Source organism: Bombyx mori, chromosome 27 (genome assembly GCF_030269925.1).
Source record: "Bombyx mori chromosome 27, ASM3026992v2".
In the NCBI taxonomy this organism is placed as follows: Eukaryota; Metazoa; Arthropoda; class Insecta; order Lepidoptera; family Bombycidae; genus Bombyx; species Bombyx mori.
In genome coordinates, this window is record NC_085133.1 from 5,089,120 (window position 1) to 5,109,627 (window position 20,508).

Sequence of the window (20,508 nt, forward strand, 5' to 3'; positions counted from 1 at the left end):
TTTTTTTTCTCCTACCTAATCGCTGGTAGCCTAAGAGGCTATTCCAGTTACGTCCGGACGGGTAGGTGAGCTCACGGACTCAACCTGACAGAATTTGCTAATACTAGCCCTAACAAGAGCAGTGCTTCGTAAAATCTACCACAGGATCGTAATCGCGACCCACTGAGAAGATTCGCGAGAAACTCAGTGGGGTGTCTATGGATTAATGAATATGAAAGACCTAAAGAAGAGCATGTTTTAACTATACATGTATGATTTTTCGCTGTGTATGTTTGAATTCACGTGCATTTAAAAACGTATTCCTTTTGTAATCAAGTTATAATTTAATGTCTCGAGTTCAGGATGGAGTTCCCGCGTTGGTCAATGCCTAATATCGTCGATATTTGTAAAAATAATTGCCTTTACACCGTGATCCATGCGTTCTGGTTCGAAGAGTGGGAGAGGCGTTACTTTACAACTGAGACCCATAAAGTTATATCTCAAAATGAATGGCAACATTATCGTTCTGAGTTCTGATCACTACAGGGCCTGGTAACCACTTAACACCAACGTTAATTGCCGCCACCCGCTTTAAGACTTGAGGTCAATGACTCAATTTCATAGTAATTACGCTAATTGTAAATTTTCGAATATGATTTTTATTAGACCGAGTATTGATATATCTCTCTCTCTCTCTCTCTCTCTCCCTCTCTATTGATGTTATTTCTTCATAGTAATAATTCATGTGAACGTGTGCTAAGTACGTATTTCACTTGAAAAATTGGTGTCTGCCTGCGGAATTCGAACATAGGTTTATTCGCATCGTTTGATACGAGAACCCCAGGCGTCTTAACATTCAGGCCACGACGACTTCTATAGTCTGCAAATTTTTGTTTATAAATAAAAAACAAATTGGGCTAACAAATCTATGCTTGTGTATTATTTCATCTTTACTCAAGGAACGAGTGGCTTTCGTTCACAACGATGCATCTTATCGCGGTTAACTGCGACGGTAATTAGTTTAGTACAACATAATGTATGTTTTGAGATAGCTGTGATTGGAAAAATAAAATATGTCTACAATCAGTACATATTATATGTATTTATTGTGGGTACGCATACATATTATCTATGCCCTCTATTATACTAAACATTATACTCTGGCATTGACATTACTGAGATAGTCCACTATTAAAATTTTTAACCAAAATTATCTTTCCTCAACTCTCCTATAGCCAAATTTATGACCTTAAAAGACACAAAAACCGCGTTTCGTACTTTTTTGAGCCAAAATAAAAAACATCATTGAACTAAAAAGCCAGACTAAATTAATTTTATATTCCCCGGAACTTGCTTTCATCAACTATTTTTGGGTTCGGTCTCCATAGTTCTGTAACAAATTTAGTCAATAATAAACGCCTCATAATTTCATTATATCTGTCCCTCCATCTGAATGTCCCAATAATTTTACTTGGAATCCATTGGCACCATTCATATAGATGAAATTTCAAAGTTGAGTGGTTTCTACAAAGTTGTTTTTCAAAGGTGACAGTTCCATCATGTAAATTTAATTTAGAAAAAACATCTAATGAATATTTCTTTGAGCAAAGTATTTTGGTTATAGTTATAGTTCTTGAGATATCATTTTGAAATATTGTAGGATAAACACTGGTAAGAATAAAAAATATATTTTTGATTCCTAATTGCTTGGAAATTGTAAGTCGAATTGGAAATTGTCAATTGTGAATCGAAAATATTATGAAATGGAATCTATAGAACCAATATTTTATTATTTGGAAAAAAAAATCTTCTTTGTATTGTAAAGAACATAAATTAATAAGATTGCAACATAAACATAATATTTCAATGTTTCAGTTTGGGGCTGCTTAGATGTAAATAAATTAATTCACCTTTAACTATAATTATTAATTTCTTTATTTTATTTTAGTTATATTTAATTAATTTGAAACAAATATGTGATGTAAATAGCAGTCACACTTTCATATTCAATGAATTTTTAACATTTCATTCTATTAAAAGTTTTCCTAAATCAGGAATTATATTTCTATAAAACTTCTCAGTGAATGCTTGTTATGTGTTCTATCAATCTTGGATAATAAGAATGAAGTGTATTTTTTTTTTATTTTAACTTATAGAAATGATTTTCTCTAACTTTTTCATTAATTTTGTGGGTTGAATTTTGGTTATTATATGTACTTCAAATTTCTATTCAATAATACAGCAAGAAAAGCTTATTCTAGTGACAGAGCTAAAATGTACATATAAAAACCAGGACAGACTGTGTAATTTGCGCATAAAAAATACCATGAAGAAAGAGCCTTAATCTTAACTGTGACCTGTGAATTCTCAATAGAACTGTTGCAGCTCAGGGATATATAGAATGGACAATAGTTTGATACAACTAAAATCTAACTCTCAAAAGCTAATAGTCCTCGGTCAATCTTTCATTATCACACCTACTGTAAAAGGTTAGAAATGTCAAACTATGAGATAAGACACCAAACAAGATTGAATTGAAGTATTTTGTTGTATGAAGCCTATGAGATATCAGTACTTACAGTTCATCAATATCAGTAGGACAAGCTATCTAATACTATTAAAAAATAAAATTTTATGTGCATAAATTTTAAAGTCAAATTTCAATTAAAAAAATTAATCTATTATATTAGTTTTATATTCAAAATAATTTAATAAAGATTAAAATATGTTAATTTTATGAACTATACACATTTTTACTAAGAGTTCTATAACTATGTAACACATTTCTTTTTTATTATTTAAAGGCAAAACCATCTTAAGATACAGGCAAACAAGTTATCTTATTTTTATATAAATTCGAGCACTTAAATCAAAAGATAATAGAAAAAATCCATGATTATTGTTTCAAATAAGTGATCAAGCCACTAAGTTGTTGCACTGATTATCACATGAGCGATATATGCCATGTTTTGTTATTTATGAAAACCCGCATTTCATTTCATGTTATTGTAGAACTGACGAGTAATCATCAACATGTAATATCGTAAAACGACACGTAAATATCACAACGTAGAAGGCACTCACCGTAATGGCCACAATCTTCTAAACTACTAAACACGAGAATCACATAAAACGGAACGTGGGATACGATTTTCGCGAAGTTTCATTAATGGGTACACTTTCCAATAGCTTTTACCATCACGGCCCCTACTAATGCTAGTAGACAGTACAAACAGGCATGGAAAATAATACGCGACTGACGTACAAATCTACGCCTAGGGAGCGGTCGGTATGTTATTTTTCACGATAAACGAGCAAAAGGTAACCGGATAAAGTAACTTTCATACATAGATGCACCAGATAACTTCACAAATTTTAGTTCAACTATAAATTTTTTACACAAATCACCACAAAATTAAATATTGGGCGACAACGAAGCGAAATCGTCCCTCCTCCCTTCACCGTAAAATCATAGACAGTTTTTGGTTAACTTTGATCAATCGTCAACCTGGACCCGCAAAAGGAACATAGCCTCGAAGCCAGAGATCAAAATCATCGATGAAAATTGAATAAAGTGCATTGCATGCATTCACCATTAAACTCTGATCTGGATATACAGAAGATTGACTCTGCCAATATTCACATACAGCACCACTGTATAATAGTCAAAACCAGAATTGCGAATGTGCAAAGCAGAAATGTGATAAAAGTATAGACTTGCTTAGCTACAAGAGGCATCCTTCACATAATTGTGAGTAATGTAATGCTCTAGTAAGTAAAAGTTATCCTGGTTATTGAACCTTACAAAAAAACCTTGCATATTGAGCAACGAATCTAAAGGGTTCTAAGTTAGCCTATAGAACGGCAGCCAGATTAAAAGTAGACATATAATGGGAATTAATAATAAAAAATGGCTAAATGTTCGATATGGTCTGTAATGAAATCCTATCAAGATCTACGCTCACTGTGGCGTACTCTCGTCGAAGAATCCAACATGAAATTTACATAAGTTATACCTAGATGCATTCACGAACTAATTGCCCTTGGGCTGTTAGGCTTCAAATAATGGTAGTTAGTAGAACAATGCTGAGCGTTGAAGCACGTTTGTATGTTCTGGCGAAGCTGGATAATCTTCTGGACACCAGTAAGACGCTTAACTGTCATTTCATCACTCATATCATTCACAGAAATATTTTTTTCCTTTTACCATCCGTTACTGGAATAAAATCTCTTCCACTGTGTTTCAAGGGCAAGAATCACTGGTAGTTTTTAAACGAGTATTCAAAAGATTTGTCTGTATATCTTTTAATCCAAAATGAAGATACCAAAATAATTAATCAACTCAACATGCAAACAAAATTAAACTAAATGCTCTGACATCGTTAATCTTTGGGTAGACAGTTGCTTTATGTAGGCAATACATTTCACCCTTCTATATGAGAATCTTACGTTGCTTTATTATTTGTTTCATTTAATTTGAATTTTTAATTTTATAATTATCACATTACGCGTATAGGACACTTTCCAAATCGGAAAGCTTTCAAATTAATAATGAAAAATTATATTACTTCTAAATCAAGTGTTACTTTACTTTTAGATATTGCAATTTTTCATCTAGAATATTATCGATTAGAGTTTTCATTGATATTTTGAAGCAAGAATCCTGTAATTTAATATTTTATGTATCCGAACAAGCATTAGTAAAATATACTAGTGTTGCTCAGTCCATGTTTAGTGATCGATTTTAAAATTTTGTAATCGAAATATTTCCTGCAGCTATAAAACTTTTTCAAATTAGAGTTATATTCGAAAAGTGTGCTGTAATTCCTGGTGTCAAGACACACCTTAATGCTATGAAATGATTTTTGTCATTTTCTTCAGTTTTTTTAAATTTTGGGTAACCTATTTTCTTAATAATTGGTTTTCTCATCCGTAACTTAGGGTACTATTGATAGACAGGACATGCACAGAGCCTCAGAGATGATTGTGTGACAACAAATCTTGATTGCTTGATTTATTAAAATGGGTAACGTAAGTGTAGTATAGAGGCTACAATTATACAAGTCGAGTCAGCAAGTCAGCATTTAAGTCAAAAGTGGATATTGTTTGTGAAAGGTAACTTTTCTAAGAGAAGTTCTTTCCCTTTCATAGTGACTTACAACTGGCTGACCTGTTAAATTTTATATTATAACCTAATGAAGCTTAAAATCAAGAAAGAAGTCATCCTATCATATTCGTTCATCAACACAATTCTTACAGTTATGCTTGACGATAATATTATATTTTCAAGAAATTTCTTTTATTTTACGCTTTTGTTTTGAAAATAACGTACGAATCGAATAGGAGTTTCTGAAATTAATTACTTCATTTATAAATCACACTCTCAAAAATTATAACACGAATACCGATTTATATCGATTCTAGTGTATCGCAAGAATCGGAAGATGGCCGTCGCTAGTGTTGTCGCATATATGTATGTTGTGTTGTGTGTGCGTGGTGATTTGTGTTAATGCTGATAGAAAGAATTTTATTAAAATCTGGTTTTTATAATACGATGAGACTTACATAAATGTGATAAAACACAGTGTTTTGTGTCATCAAGTGCAAGTGAATCCGTCGTGAGGCGGTAATCGTGTACGTTTAATCGCTATTTGTGGATTCTGGATCTCATATAAGTACCATAAACAAAAATGTCAGCGATCCCGATTTTTTGTTTCTTTCTGCATATCCATCCTCATATTTTAATTAGATCACACGAATGATATAAAATAATTTTAAGTTTTTACTTCTACAGTGTCATCTCAGTCGAAAGATGCAATCGAAGCAATAAATCGGCCATAGTAAACGTGCGTTTCGTGTGCTCGCGCCTGTCTACACCCGACTTATCTCATTGTTTATGTATGGAGAATAAGCCAGGAATTTTTATGGTGATTCGGCGCGTATTCTCTTTTTTGTTGAAAATGTCGAGGGGATCAGGTGTGTGAGAGCTGTGTAAGTGCTCTGACGGAGACGGCTGATTGTCACGGCGTCCCCCGACCGCCAAGGTTTCCGCGATCTCTATTTATAATAACATCTCGATCATTTGGTGCAATATAATGACATTCCTGTAATGAAGTGCCGTACAGTAGATTTGTGGGACAGGTGCCAATTGTTTGCTCGACTACGATAAAATCGCGCGAAGTAGTATCGTTTGGACAGACTGCATTATTGTTTATTTCATATGAATGAAGACACCATAAACATTGTCGAATTAACTAAGATAATCATTTAACGACATATTAGAAAAAAAAAAAAAAATTATAAAAATGTCTTCAATAAAGTTATACTGAAATCAAATATATCTATAAACAATAATTTAAACCTATATAATTCATTTCTTCATATTATGTGATAAACTACAGTGAGCTAACAACATTCCTATGATATATCACCAGAAAAAAAAAATTTTTCATGAAAATACTTTAAATTTCAAATATTTTTGGATGCTTTTTAAAATACTGTTTACCTTTCGCAAACATGCCATCAGTCCACCTATGGCATAAAAAATGAAAACAAGTTAATGATAACGCAAAACACAATAAAAATGATAGTGAAAACCTAATATGAAATAAAATGATAGGGTCATATTTTAATAAGGGCTGAAATCATATATATAAGAATCACAATCTAAGAATTTTTGCTTACAGTCAAGTTGGCGAAGGCACGCAGAGGTATGATTAAGGAGAAGGAGAAGGGTGGAGGTGCCCGCCTCAAGGACGAGCCCAGTGACCCTGCTGAGCCTGGTATTTTCTTTTTTCTCATAAACTCAAATTATCACCTTAATATAATTATGCGCCACTAAACTAATAAAATATACAAGTATTAGGTACACAAAAGAAATAAAAAAGTAAATCTCGAAATTGCAAAAATACAATTTTATTTCAATTGCCCTATTTTAGTTGGCCACTTTGTTGATCTAGTTATTAATAATCCTGACTTCTCTTTCATGAGACTGTGTTTACTTTCTGGCCAAATTAATTATCTTTTATACAAATTTAAAACTCCCAGTTTAGGTGTACTTGTTGTTCTGTTATATGTGGCTTTCAGGCAGAATTAAAACTTTTTCTTCTTATTATTGTAATCTTCAATCTTAGATTTGTTTGGATTTAGAGAACAATCATTAGTCAACTTACATAGGCAAAGATCTGTAACATTAATTAGCTAATGGAGCACATAGATAATGCAAAATTAATATTACTTCTTATGTGAAACACCAGTTAAATGTATTCATTGCTTTGAAATCATGGCTATCCCACTCTGGCCCTGAGCTTGTGAAAGAAATAGCACTAACAACTTTTTATTATTATTTCATTGTCTTATTGTAACAAAAATATCCCGTTGCAATCAAACTATATGGGGCAAGGGCAATTGAGATTCACTAGATCTATGTTAATAGAGACAAATTAATAGTAAAACTTTGACAATTGATGATGATGATATTTAGTAAAATTAAAATTAACTAGATAATTTCTTACTCTTTTATCTCGTACTAAAAAGCTTAGATTAGATGTTAAATTATAATTTAATTTTTTTTTAATTAACCCAACTGCCATTCAAGCAGAAAAATATACTATTAAATTAATCACTAAAGATTTACACTTTATATAATAATAAAACTTGCAATAAAGTGGAAATCTATTTATTTTCATTAAAATTTAGAAATGACTATAAATTTAATACTTTTATTGAATGTGATCTCTGCATTTAATGACATGGCCTCCAAATTTATGCCAATTTATTATATAGGTAGAAAACTATTTTTATTAGGTCTATTGGTCTGAATAACCTAGTAAATTCTCCAAATTCGTCTCCAAAGGCAATCAATGTATAAATTACTAGGCCACGGTTCCCGTCCGCCCTCGGCGTCGCTGCCCACTCCGGCGGCGCTGAAGAAAGAACCAGAAGACACGCATCGTGTGAAGATAGAACCCCATAGTCAGCCCTCTGGCGAAGATTCTGCGTCAGACCTTGGAGTTGACGGCATTAAAACAGAGATCGACGGCCTCATGGACAGCGACGGTAAAAGTTAGTGGAATATAAGATGAAGGAATGAAATATAATACATAAATTTCAATAGTTATTTTAATAATGGAAAGTAAAAGAGAGATAAATTTTTAATCCTAACTAATTACCAACAATAACTAAAAATTACTTTTAAAATCAATTCTCAAACCAGACTAACTGAAATTCCCAATTTTTCATAGGTGACCCAACAAAATCACCTTCCTGCGAACTGGGTGGACCTGGCTCGTTAAAATCAGAAAGGCTATCTTCAGACTCGAACGACATTTTGGATCCACAGACAGGCCTCAGAAGCTCGACAAATAATCTTCAGGTAAAATAATAAATTGGGTCAAGTCAAATGCTGAATTTTCTGTGAGGGTACTTAAAATCACTATACCTCTATACCTACTTTTAGGATGGAAACCCAAACTGTCGTAATCCAAATGGCCCAGATAACATGGGTTCGTGTAGAATGGCGGGAGGTGGAGGGCCTATGGGTCCTGGGGTTTCTATGGGGCCTATGTCTGCTAGTGAAGCACAAACACTTCCGTCGAATGTAATGAGCAAGCAGTCTGGCAGCATGGAGGTAAGCAAATATTTATATGAAATAAATTTTAAAAGTTTTAGAAGTCGCTAGTCTTTTTTCATTAATTGAACTATTGTAAATTACATAAAATATGCTCAACACTAAATTGTAAAACTGACTTTTGATCGTCAAAATTGAAATTAAATTGAATTGATCAACAGAAGAAAATACCAATAATATGGCAAATAGAACATAATAGTATTTAATGTATTCAAATACTAATTGTTGTATAGGTTTACAAAAGTGTTACAGGCATCTGCTACTGGATACACAAAACCTGACAGATATTTCGATTGTACCAGAAATCATATCATGAAACTAACATAAAAGCAGATACTAGCGAAAAATCACTTTAATACTAATAACTTTCAGAATTTTATCAATATCATATCTGTATCACCATCATTATAATATAAATAAATATTAATAATAACCATGTCTGGATTATTTTGTCATTTGTATAATGATCAATACATGAGATACTTATAATAATCATATAGTAAATAATGGATAATTGTCCCAGCAGCAAAGTCAAATCTTCGTATTCTCTACAATGATGGCAAATAAAGGAGCAGAAGCAGTGCTTTCCGGTCAGCACCACTCCATTATTGCATACCATTGTGCTCAACCTGCAACTAAGAAATACTTAGAGGTAAGAATTTTATAACGCCTGAAAATATTACTGACTGTCTTTAGTACAACATTGTTATTTAAAGTGCCTTTCATGATCGTGTTTTAATTTGTACTGTAATTTAAAAAAGTGTTTCAAAGACGTTTTGTATATTCAACAGAAACACCCATTAAAAATTGGTCAGTTCAATAAACAAAGTCCTGCTCAGTGGTTGAACAATTTAGCTATGGCAAAAACACGGGGTGGAATGCGAGGTGGGCCTAACATGATTGGAGGACCCAATCAAATGGGTCATATGATGGGTGGACCTATGGGCCCCAACATGGGGCCGATGGGTCACAGTGGAATGGGTCATATGGGTCCTAGTATGATGGGGCCAAACAGAATGAGTGGACCAGGTAATCAAATGATGATGATGAAAGGTGGACCTGGACAGATGGGTCAAATGGGTCCTGGTATGGGTCCCATGGATGGGTTTCCAGGAAGCACCCCGTCCTGCGGTGTCATGGACGGCCTCGGTGCTGATGGTGAAATGCCCTGGGACACCGTAAGTATCTTGATGTTTATAATACTGTTTTTGAGCTATTACCATCTAATAAACGTTAATATTTATAATTACAGAAAAACCCCTCTGTAATGTCTAATGGCATGTCAAATGGTCCGGGACAATTACCTGCATGCTCGGAAGCATCGGGCCAACCGCCCGATTCAGGCTCTGCAGATGGTGGAGATTGTCAAACTGGACCTAAAGGTGAGCCCAATTTTATACCCACATTCTAATATAGTAAGTTGAGCCTGGTCTCAATATAATTGTCTTTACAGGCGTAAAAATACCAGATGAGAACCTGACGCCACAGCAGCGTGCGCATCGCGAAGAGCAGCTTGCAACGATACGAAAAATGCAACAAATGTTATTCCCTGAGAGTGGAGGAAACAATGTCAACCAAGGTTCAGGAGACAACTCGCAAGCGCCTAACGATATTAACCCTCCAAATTCTACGGCAAATATGAATATGCCCTTTCCACCAATGTCTGGAATGGGCCCTAATGGCCCTATGGGACCTGGGCCTAATGGACCCATGGTATCGATGTCAAATAATATGAACTCTGGACCAAGTTGTACAATGGCTGGCCCAATGGGTCCAAATGGACCTATGGGTGGTCCAATGGGCCCAAATGGCCCTATGGGAGGTCACATGGGCCCTGGCGGGCCGATGGGTGGCATGGGTGGACCGGGCGGTATGGGAATGGGTCACGGTTCTATGGGTCCCAATGGAATGATGGGGCCTAATGGACCCATGATGGGTGGTATGGGTCCTAATGGTCCCATGGGACCTCTGGGGCCATGTGGAATGAAAGGAATTCGTGGACCATGTGGAGGACCTGACATGAAATCGGGAATGTGCACAGACATGCATATGGGTAGAGGTTGTGGGGGACCTATGGGGGTAAGTAAATTGAATATTGATATAATTACACTATTATGCGGGTTAAGAATTATTGAAAATGTTATCTTTGTTAATTTTCAGCGTATGCCGAACCCAATGGGAGGTATGGGAGGTCCTAAGCCCTGTATGATGGGCGGACCACATATGGGACCCAGAATGATACCTGGGCCCAATCTGAACGCGATGAACGGTAGGTTTCACGGTAATTATGACTTTTTATCATTTTATTAGTATTTAAGAATAAACTATTAATAAAAATTGAAAATTAATAATGGTCGTTGAAGAAAATCAGACGGCGTCCTTACAAATGGAAGTAAAAGTTTATAGGTGGATATATGGATATCCATGTATAGTATATGTTCACCGCCTTCAAATAGCTGAGGCAGCAACCTTAACGAAACAGAATGAAAATGATGAAATACTTTCAAGTCCTCGTGCACATGGATGTTAAGTGTGCATGTGAAAATATCAATCTAAAACGTAGAGTAGTATGGTAAAATAAACAGAAATTAATGTTAATTGGAATGCAGGCGGTATAATGATGGATGGGAGTATGATGGGAGGCATGATGCCGCATGGCGACTGCGGTCCCGACCACCACGGAGTGCCCGTCAACGGACCTATGTGCGATGAGTACGGACGCGGAAGAAATGTATGTATTTTTCAATTAAATATTTTTCTTTAACCGCCGCACTGATGTTGCAATATAAAACTATACATGACGTGTTCTGTTAGTAGAAAATTCATATAATTTACGCATTAAGCAAAAAATGCATTTTTTGTGGCAAGTGGTAAGAAAGGAAAACCCACACAGACAAATAGTTGTTTTGGATTGTTGTGGAATTTATAATATACAAGGAGCGTAAATAAACGCATATTTTATATTACTAAATGCGTGTATTTATGCAGAATTGTTATACATTTCGATGCCTCCAATGAATACTACGCTAACTCCAAATTCGTAGGTTTACAGGAGGAGCGTTTAAATGAAAAAAGTTGATAAAATCTTTGTTATTGCAGATATTTTTAGGGTTTTATTTGTGTAACTAGCTGATTTACTCTTGCTTCGAACCTCATCAATAATAATTTGTAATACTTTTAAAATAGTGAAGCGAATTGCGTGAAAAACGAAAATTTCAAAATTTTGAGTTAGAGTAGTGTTCATTGGAGGCATCGATTTATAATAAAATTGATGTGCTGCCATCTATCGTCGGTAAGATAATTGTTACGAAAAAATTTAATTTTGTAGTACATATTCTGTATAGAACAAATAGTGAAAAGAATTCGTTCCTAAATTAATACTTCGAATAATTTCATGTATTAAATAAAGGACTGCCCTCTATGCCAAATTTTTGGTATAGTAACCGGCAAACTTCTTGAGCAAATGACCTTGACTGCGCAGAACCGAATTTTAGATCACTTTGGTGGTGAGGGTGAGGCGCGACGGCAGGGGAAATCGTATCGAGCGCGTTATTGGTAGATCAGTCGAACCTTGCGTCCCGCACCGCGCCCTCATTCCGCTTGCTCCCAAAAGTACGCTTGCGTACAGTGAAAAAAAAGTCTATCGTTATTAATCGTTAAGTTATTTGTTATAATTGCTTGTTGACTTTGTTGCCATTGCTATTTGTTGAGTGTTTGTTGATTTTTTTATAAAAAATACACTATGCCGCGAAAAACTGGTGTAGTATTCAAAAGAAAGGGTAGAAAAATTGTGTACGACGTATATTGCTTCATTATAAAACATCCGTGAGTACTGTTAGGTGCATTATTAACGAAGCTAAAGGCTCTGGCTTGCTCGCCGTGTTTCGGACTCCGGGTAAGAAAAGATCAAGGAAGAAGAAAGTTACCGGAATGGATAGTTTCATTCCATCTGTAATCAAAAGATGTAATAATAACTACATAACAAGCAGCGAAACTCCGTACCGTAGAAAGGCTTCGAAATATTTAAAGAAGATATAAATTTTAATGGCTCGGTATGAAGTTTACGACGAATTATGAAAGAGCTAGGATTCAGATGGAAAAAAAACAGAAAATAATCGAAAGCTGGTAATTGAAAAAAGTTACATTCGATTACTACGAATCGAATATCTTCAAAATATAATTTGATGGTCAAGATTATGATAACGAAAAAAAAATTACAAATACCAGCTTCGCTTCAACTGAACCAAGACCTGGCAACAGCTCTAGTTTTGACTTAATAGAAGGAATATCTATTTTACCCCAAGATTAAATTATTACAATTTTTTACCTATATTTTTTGTTGATGTTCTCATAAATATATAAATAAATACATATGTTGATTTTAATAATTTAATTGCATTATGAAGCAGAGTAAATAATGTTTTTGCACGTGAGTGTACCATGCGCAAACTTACCCCCACTACGTCAACAAATGCTCAAGAAGTTTGCCGGCTATTATACCATAAGTCCGAGTTAAATTTAGTGAATGACTTATGTCGTAGACATTTCAATAAACTGCCTGAAGGAGTATGACAATTGGATAAAAAACACTGTGATGTCAAACTATTTGTACCCATTAAATTTTCATATGCGGGGTATTTAATTGAAATGGATTCTTAAAAGCAAACTTTAAAACAATCTTAAACATAAAGAAGCAAAAGTTTTTGCGCGCTGTCCTTCAGTTAGTTACTGGCTGAAAGTGTAAATATAAATGTTCTATGTAGATTTTAATTTGATCGTATTCTCCATCAGATGGGTCCAGGAGACCCCGGCGGGCTGGGTCCAGGGTTGGTTCCGGGACTGGGCCACAAGCCCGGTCTGCGCAGCCCCAAGAGTCCCGGCGGTCCGGATATCGACTGGCAAAAATTACAACATCAGTTCTTTGACGATCCTAAATCTATGGACACCGAATTAAGTGAGGATTAACAAAAATTTTACATTACATTTTTAATTCAAATGAAAGATAGTTTAAGTTATCAATTGAGAGTGAGGTTACTTAGCATTGGTGTAATTGTAATATTTTGTTTTGTGAACAGGTACGCAAGTGAAGTCCCCTTGTTCCGAAAGAGGAAGCTGTTTGCCTCCGCCCCCGTATGGTGCCTCACCCCTACACCGCTCTGCCTCAGTGCCTATAGGTATGTACCACAATAATATATCGGTGCATTCAATAATAAACTACAAAAAATACTCTCGAGTAAATTAACCCACAGACACAGCCCACTGAGTTTCTCGCCGGATCTTCTCAGTGGGTCGCGTTTCAGATCCGGTGGTAGATTCTGCGAAGCACTGATCTTGCTAGGGTTCGTGTTAGCAACGTCGTCAGGTTTGAGCCCCGTGAGCTCACCTACTAGTTAAGGTTACGCTGAAATAGCCTCACAAGGCTATCAGCTTAGGTAGGAAAAAAATATATAAAAAATAGCAAACAGCTCAGAAATAATTCACATTTAAAAGAAGTGTGTATTATAAAAATATTCAAAAACAAAACCAACGTGTAATCATCAGTTCATATAGGTTTAGAAATAAAATTTGTTTCCTAAATAATCATATAGTATTGAAAGTAGGAATTTGTTCTTAACTTGTTTTTCTGTGCAATGATCTTGATAATGTTAATGTTTTGTATAGCAACACAATCCCCGGGTCACGGCTCCGTACAGATGCCAATGTCAGCTGAGGCGTCCCGGGCAGGATCGGGCCTCAACAGTCCGGCGCACTGCAAGCCGGGACCCAAACAGGACGGGCCAGGTTTGTACCTTAAACACTCATATAATCGTACTTAGAGTCTTAAGTGGATCGGAGGACCAATGTTCAACTTACTCCGACATAAGTTTAAAATGAAACAGTAACGAAACCTTTTTGCCATAGCGTCGTTAATAAAAAGGTTAATTGAATTCACGATCTGCCAACTGAGGTGATATAGTCAGGAACATTGTCCTTTGATTCGATTTCTTTGCAACGTTTTAGGTAAGTTATTGAAGCATGTTAAAAATAAAACACAGAAGCCATAGATGTAGAAAAAGCATGCCTACGTTTTTGTGTGTTAGACATTTTCCCAACCACGTAATTAATTTCGTATCAAAAAATGCGTTGTTTTTTTTTTTTTCGTTTTTTTTTTTTTTCAACTTATTTTTCTGTAGTTGTAATGCGTATTTTTTGTTTTCCCCCTCCTCCCCTCGCAAAACGCTTGACGCTTGAAATCCCACCGTGTGACGAAATAACATTAACAAATCGAAACGTATACAAAAATTGGACGTCGATCGCACTCGCACGTTGCCCGCAAAAGAGATACTAGAGAAACTAGACGACGGTGTGTTTGTGCGAACGCTCCAAAGCTTGGCGGCGCAGCAACAGAAGAACCAACAGAGCGGCCAGCACGGCAAGGAGCCCAGCCTGATGCCGGTGCCCTCGCCGCAACAAATATCCTACCTCAACCAGTTCGAAGGTAACTCAGCTTGTTTAGAGCTACACGGGACACGTCAACTGTACAAGGTTGGGCTTACACAGCCTTGTGTGGGTGTGAACCCAAGCTTGTCTATTATTTGTTCAATTATATAAAATATTTTTGATGTGCTTCCAATAAGGTTTCTTTTATGCTTTCTGTTGTTTTGTTTTTTTTCTTATATGGCAATTTAGTAAATTTGAAATAAAAATGCTGTTTCGATTTACCTGGACTGCCTAATAGTTGTGTAAATTGAATGAACGCACTAGAAACACTAGATCATTATCACATATGTACATTTCACATGTAGTTCTTGTTTCATATTTATATTTCCATTTTGGTGGTGGTTGGTGAAAATGTGCTAACAGAATATATCTTCATTACTCTATGGCTAATTCGATTTCTTCATCTTGAATGTTGCCCCCCACCTCTCTGGAGTTTTTAATGAGTATCTTTATTTTTCTAAGGACAAGAATTAACGATACAAAAACAGCCGAACACGTCTTTAAAAGACAACGGACCCCCGTCGAACAGTGGAGGACAAACACCACAATCAAATTCAAATCAAAAGTCACCAGCTGGGTACGTTACAGCCATTAACATTAACTTTAGGCAAACAAACTTTTTAATCTAAAATAAGTAGTATTTATGAACCTGCTTGCACTGCACAGTAGTTCAGGTTTCTTTTTAATTTTGTATATTAACCCGATATATTTTTTTTATTGCTTAGATGTGTGGATGACCTCACAGCCCACCTGGTGTTAAATGGTTACTGGAGCCCATAGACATCTACAACGTAAATGCACAACACACCTTGAGATATAAGTTCTAAGGTCTCAAGTATAGTTACAACGGTTGCCCCACCCTTCAAACCGAAACGCATCACTGCTTCGCGGCAGAAACAGGCGGGGCGGTGGTACCTACCCGTGCGGACTCACAGGAGGTCCTACCACCAGTAAAGATAAACATGTAAACAACTAAGCCATAATTTTCTTTGCATAGAATGATGCCGGGGACCCCAGAACCTCACTCGTCGTTATCTGAACAAAGAGCAGGAAGATTTTCTCTGGAACAAAGTCCAGGATTCAATAATCCGCAGACACCTACGTCTGTATCAAATACAAAGTGTGGACAAGGTGAGTAGTAGCGAACACTAGTTGTGGAACTAGCATGATTGTTCATTAAATTGTGGTTTATTCAAATTGCATTCTGATCGTGAAGGGTGTGCAGCCAAGTTCACACCATCTACGGCTATGGACTCTCAAACCTCATCTGATGATAATAAATACATAGGGTTTTATAGTTCACTCTAATGTCTGAAGGTCAGATATATTTGTGACATTTACTGGCTGTAGATATCGCAATGATCAGAGAGGTCTGAGCTCTATTAGTAACTGGTGCGACAGTAGAAAGGAGATGATTACTAAAAAGAACAAACAGCCAGGACCAAAATTAATTGATTAATTTAGTTAAAAACCTAATTGAACGATTTTTAACGGGTTTTGATTATGAAGTAATATTTCTTGTGTTTTCTCTTCAGATGAAAAATCAAGGCCCAGTCCGTCGTCGAACAGGTCAAGTCAAGATAGCGCATCGAAGACGCCTCAGCGCGAGTCGGGACTCAACCAGGGACCCTACGCGCCCTCATCGTCAGCCGCCTGCGGGAACAAGGGCAGCTGTAGTATAGCCTCCACCACGCCGAGTGTTAGTAACATTGAGGATAGCCTCTCATCCAATACTGAGGTACGCTGGATGTTCGCAATACGAATTACATGTTGTTTGTGTTGTCGTTACAGGCGATATTGACCGGTCTTTCCACGGTCTATGTTGTATTGTATGATATCCAGCATGTAAACTCGAAGTCCATGCGAAGACCTCTATATCTTGCTCTTAATTGATTTACTGAAATACTGACATTAAAATGATGTATTATTTGCACAGCCTACGTTATCAGGGGGTCCGAACAGTACGAGTCTCCCGGGCGGGTTCCCTGGTGCGTGCAGTCTTAGCGGGCGGCCTGACAACATCCCCATCAACCCCAACCAGGGACCCGCCGGACCGCTCGGACCCGCCACCTCCTCCTTCGACCCCATCTCGTCCCTGGCGCAGATGTCGCAGCAGCTCACCAACACGGTGGGCGGGGCGCCGCCCATGCCGCCCGCCCCCAACAACATGGGGCCCTTCGGACCGCATCACGTGCAGCATCACCACGCCATGCACCCTCACTCGCATCCCCACATGATGATCAACGACTTGGGTTTGTCTTTGTTTTTTAAAATAACACTTGTCCGGGCTTCGATTTTACCGATTATCCTGGCTAATATCTTTAAAACGTTTTTATTAGTCTGGTTTGCTATATAAGTGTTTATTTGTGAGTATAAGTGTTTATTAGTTTTAAAATTTTATTTAAAATTTTCTCTTATTGAAAAAAATTTTTCCGAAATAAAGAAGCTGTAAGCTTTGTTATTGTATCCCGTCCCGTGTATTCAAGAACGCGAAACATATTAAACACCACTAGTCGCGTTGGGTGAGGACAGCGCACACTATGCTTGCGAACATAAATTAAGAAGTTCAGCCCACAAGTTTCAATTATTTTTTCAGTACCCATGATAAGATTATACTAAAGTACATTATTTGCAAAAATGTAGTTAAATAACTAACACATAATTAACAAAATAACAATATTTCAGATGTAAATTATTTTATTTGTTTTGTACGTTAGGTTGCCACATGGACGGCATGGGAGGACCCGGAATGGGCGGGCCGATGGAAAGCATGATGGGTGGAGGTGATTTTCCCGGAGACATGAGCTTGAGCCCAAAGATGGGCGGTGGTCCTATGGGCGGGCCGGGGGGCGGAATGGGCCCCGACGGCATGCTGGGCGCGCGCGGCGGTAAGATGTCGTTCAACGGCGCCAACGTCCAAGTGAAAGCGAGCGCACCCAACACCATCCAATACCTGCCGACGCGCGCGGCCCTGACGTGCGCGGGGCCCCGTGCGCCGCCCAGCCTGGAGTTCCTGCGCGGCGTCGCCAACCCGATGCCCCTGGACAAGGGCCCGTACCGCGCGCCCATGCGCATGCCGCACCACTACCCCGGCGGCTTCCCCGACGCGCCCAAGATGTCGCCGGAGTCTTTCGGTGCGACGTTCCGCGGCGGCAAGCGCGTGGGAGCCGCCCAGCCGCTGCCGCCCTCGGTGGCTCCGACGCCGTTCAAGGGGCAGGGCTTCATGCCGTCCCCGCAGGACCCCGCGTACGCAGCCCAGTTCCACAACTTCCAGCAGCAGCTGTACGCGACGGGCAGCCGCGCCGCGCAGCCGCACCAGCCCTACCCGCCCTACCAGCCGCCCAAGTGATGACCGCCGCCGCCTGTCTGACTGCGACCCCCTCCGCTCTGCGTTCTTTGAACTACAGTTTTAAACGTTACTTTTGCTGATAGCAATAAAATTAGTTTTTAGTATTTTTTACACGGACATGCCAGACCTTCAGTGTATCGGTTCCTTTACTTAGCTGTTTTACGTACGTTTCCTATGCACACAGATATCTAGTCAATTTTGAAATTACCGGAGCCCGACCCGGGACGCGAGGTCTCCGCTCGACTCTGGAGTGACGCACAACTACATTAACATATATGTTTTGTCCGCTTTAGTTTTACGGATACTCTATTAATGAAATTCGTATAATGTAACGTTTCGGCTCGTCGCGTCGGCCAGCACGACTCTGGAATTTGTGTACCAGCTGTAATGACTGTTTCTTTTGATCTGAGTAGCAACGTTTTTCTGTCTTCCAGTACATATACTAGACTTTATGATGCAAAATAGTGGAGTGCAGCAATTGTTTTACGCTCCGAAAGTGGGGTTAGTACTTGCCTATTTGCAAGTCTTAAATAGTATTTTTTTTTGTTTTTAATGTTTAAAAGTACTTAAATCGTCTGTTGCCATATTATTTGCCACGTGAATTTATTTCGTGATATTATTAACCGTCTTTATTTTAATTTATTAACTGTAATTCTGTACGAACAATGCCAATAATGGAACGCAACACTGTTTTATTTCGATAGTACATAGGACATATTAATATGCTAGGCTAGTAGTCGCACATTGTGGATGTCACAGTGGCCTTGATGAACTAATGCCTTGTTTGTAAAGCAATGAACCCCGGCGGATGCAGGCTTCGAATGGTGACGGTTGTACAGTGAGGGAAGACGCAGCCGTGACGTCACGTCAGTGTCGCCTCTCTGCTGTCGTACGAGGATCGTATCTCACTATCGAATAGACGTATTTCTGTATAAATATTACTCTTAAATGTTTTATTTTTTCAAATTGAACGTACTCACAGAAGTTTTTTTACGATTGAAAAAAAAAAAAGCAAACGCCTACTCGATAGTGTGGACATATTTTCAAGTTGTATACTGACTGTGCAGCATACAGAGATAATATTTATTTAGTTGATTTATTCTTCGTTATTCTGAAATGTTAATTAGTCAAGATGACGAATGCTTGGTGTGCGTAAATTGTATGAGAGATTGAGACTGTTGTTTAGCTTATAAGGTCGTTTCAGAATTTGGAAGAATATTTGAATCGTCAGAAATTATTATACATTGTTACAATTTAATTTAAACCTGAGAAGATACACACATTATGATAGAAATAAAGTGCATAGATTTTTGTCTATGATAAACTCTAGTTTATATTTGTGTGTTCATACAGTCTGTATGCAGCTTAAGATCTCAGAAGTTAGTAGAGAGTGGAATTATTGTGAGTATAAGCACAACAGTCCAGTAAGAAACACCCGCTAGCAATTAGATAGTCGTAATTTAAATGTAATTATTAATTTTAAGGTAAAGAATGGTTCTTGTTTTTAGGATAAGTGAAGAGCAATGATATAATAATAGTTTGTGTAATATTAAATAAGAGATGAAATTAAGATGCAAACTATTGGTTGTGATTCTGACACAATTTGTTAAGTTGTTCGTAGGTCACAATGATTATTGTGAAACTTACTGACTTCATGATAAGGCCCTTTTTTTTTTTGTTTTTTTTTTTAATATTTTTACATGTCGTTCTCGTTTGTATTTGTACATCGCTAACAATAATTGTACAGAGTACTTTTGGACTTAATTTAAGGCAATAAATGTATTTATTTTATAACTCGTGATGTAAGAATTTATTCTTAATTATTATAAAAAAATATATATAATATGCTTGTAATGCTCGTTTTATTTTCATGAAAATATTATTAATTTTTTGACAAGCTACCACAAGAGCTCAGCATTAGGCTTCATTCGCACGGGAGTTTTTTTAGCGCGCTATTAAAAAAAACTTTCAAATAGAACATGCATTTCCTAGTATAATTATGTTCACACGTCAGTGCTTTTAAAACGCGGCGCTTTATTATTGCGCAGTGTTGCATTTTGACCGCTAAGGC

General features: G+C 37.1%; 2 protein-coding genes across 19 annotated transcripts in view; one reads left to right on the plus strand and one right to left on the minus strand.

Moving 5' to 3' along the window:
* LOC101738442 (catenin delta-2) overlaps positions 1–3,456 on the minus strand; it is a 64,101-nt gene extending 60,645 nt beyond the window's left edge. For 4 of the 6 annotated variants that reach the window (XM_062676471.1, XM_062676470.1, XM_012690954.4 and 1 more), the window contains exon 1: positions 3,064–3,448. The gene's annotated coding sequence lies outside the window, so the exon portion shown is untranslated. Of the gene's footprint in view, positions 1–3,063 lie in introns of all 6 variants that reach the window. The other 2 variants (XM_004926804.5, XM_012690953.4) reach the window with 1 other exon arrangement.
* A 1,945-nt stretch (positions 3,457–5,401) lies between these two features.
* Positions 5,402–20,291, plus strand: LOC101739685 (collagen alpha-1(I) chain). 13 transcript variants are annotated; one of them, XM_062676474.1, is made up of 20 exons: positions 5,402–5,613; positions 6,666–6,761; positions 7,858–8,037; positions 8,223–8,353; positions 8,438–8,608; positions 9,135–9,260; positions 9,400–9,786; positions 9,861–9,990; positions 10,062–10,687; positions 10,769–10,889; positions 11,218–11,339; positions 13,400–13,562; positions 13,684–13,782; positions 14,270–14,389; positions 14,928–15,086; positions 15,551–15,665; positions 16,086–16,219; positions 16,624–16,826; positions 17,025–17,340; positions 17,806–20,291. In XM_062676474.1, the coding sequence occupies exons 2-20, from the start codon at positions 6,692–6,694 to the stop codon at positions 18,435–18,437; spliced, it is 4,005 nt and encodes a 1,334-aa protein (XP_062532458.1). In that variant the 5' UTR covers positions 5,402–5,613; positions 6,666–6,691; the 3' UTR covers positions 18,438–20,291. The 13 variants fall into 13 exon arrangements, with proteins under 13 accessions (XP_062532458.1, XP_037876769.1, XP_037876770.1 ...); XM_038020841.2 differs by having other exon boundaries at positions 5,413–5,613; positions 9,132–9,260; XM_038020842.2 differs by having other exon boundaries at positions 5,432–5,613; positions 7,858–8,043; positions 9,132–9,260; positions 10,769–10,877.
* Positions 20,292–20,508: the final 217 nt, after the last annotated feature.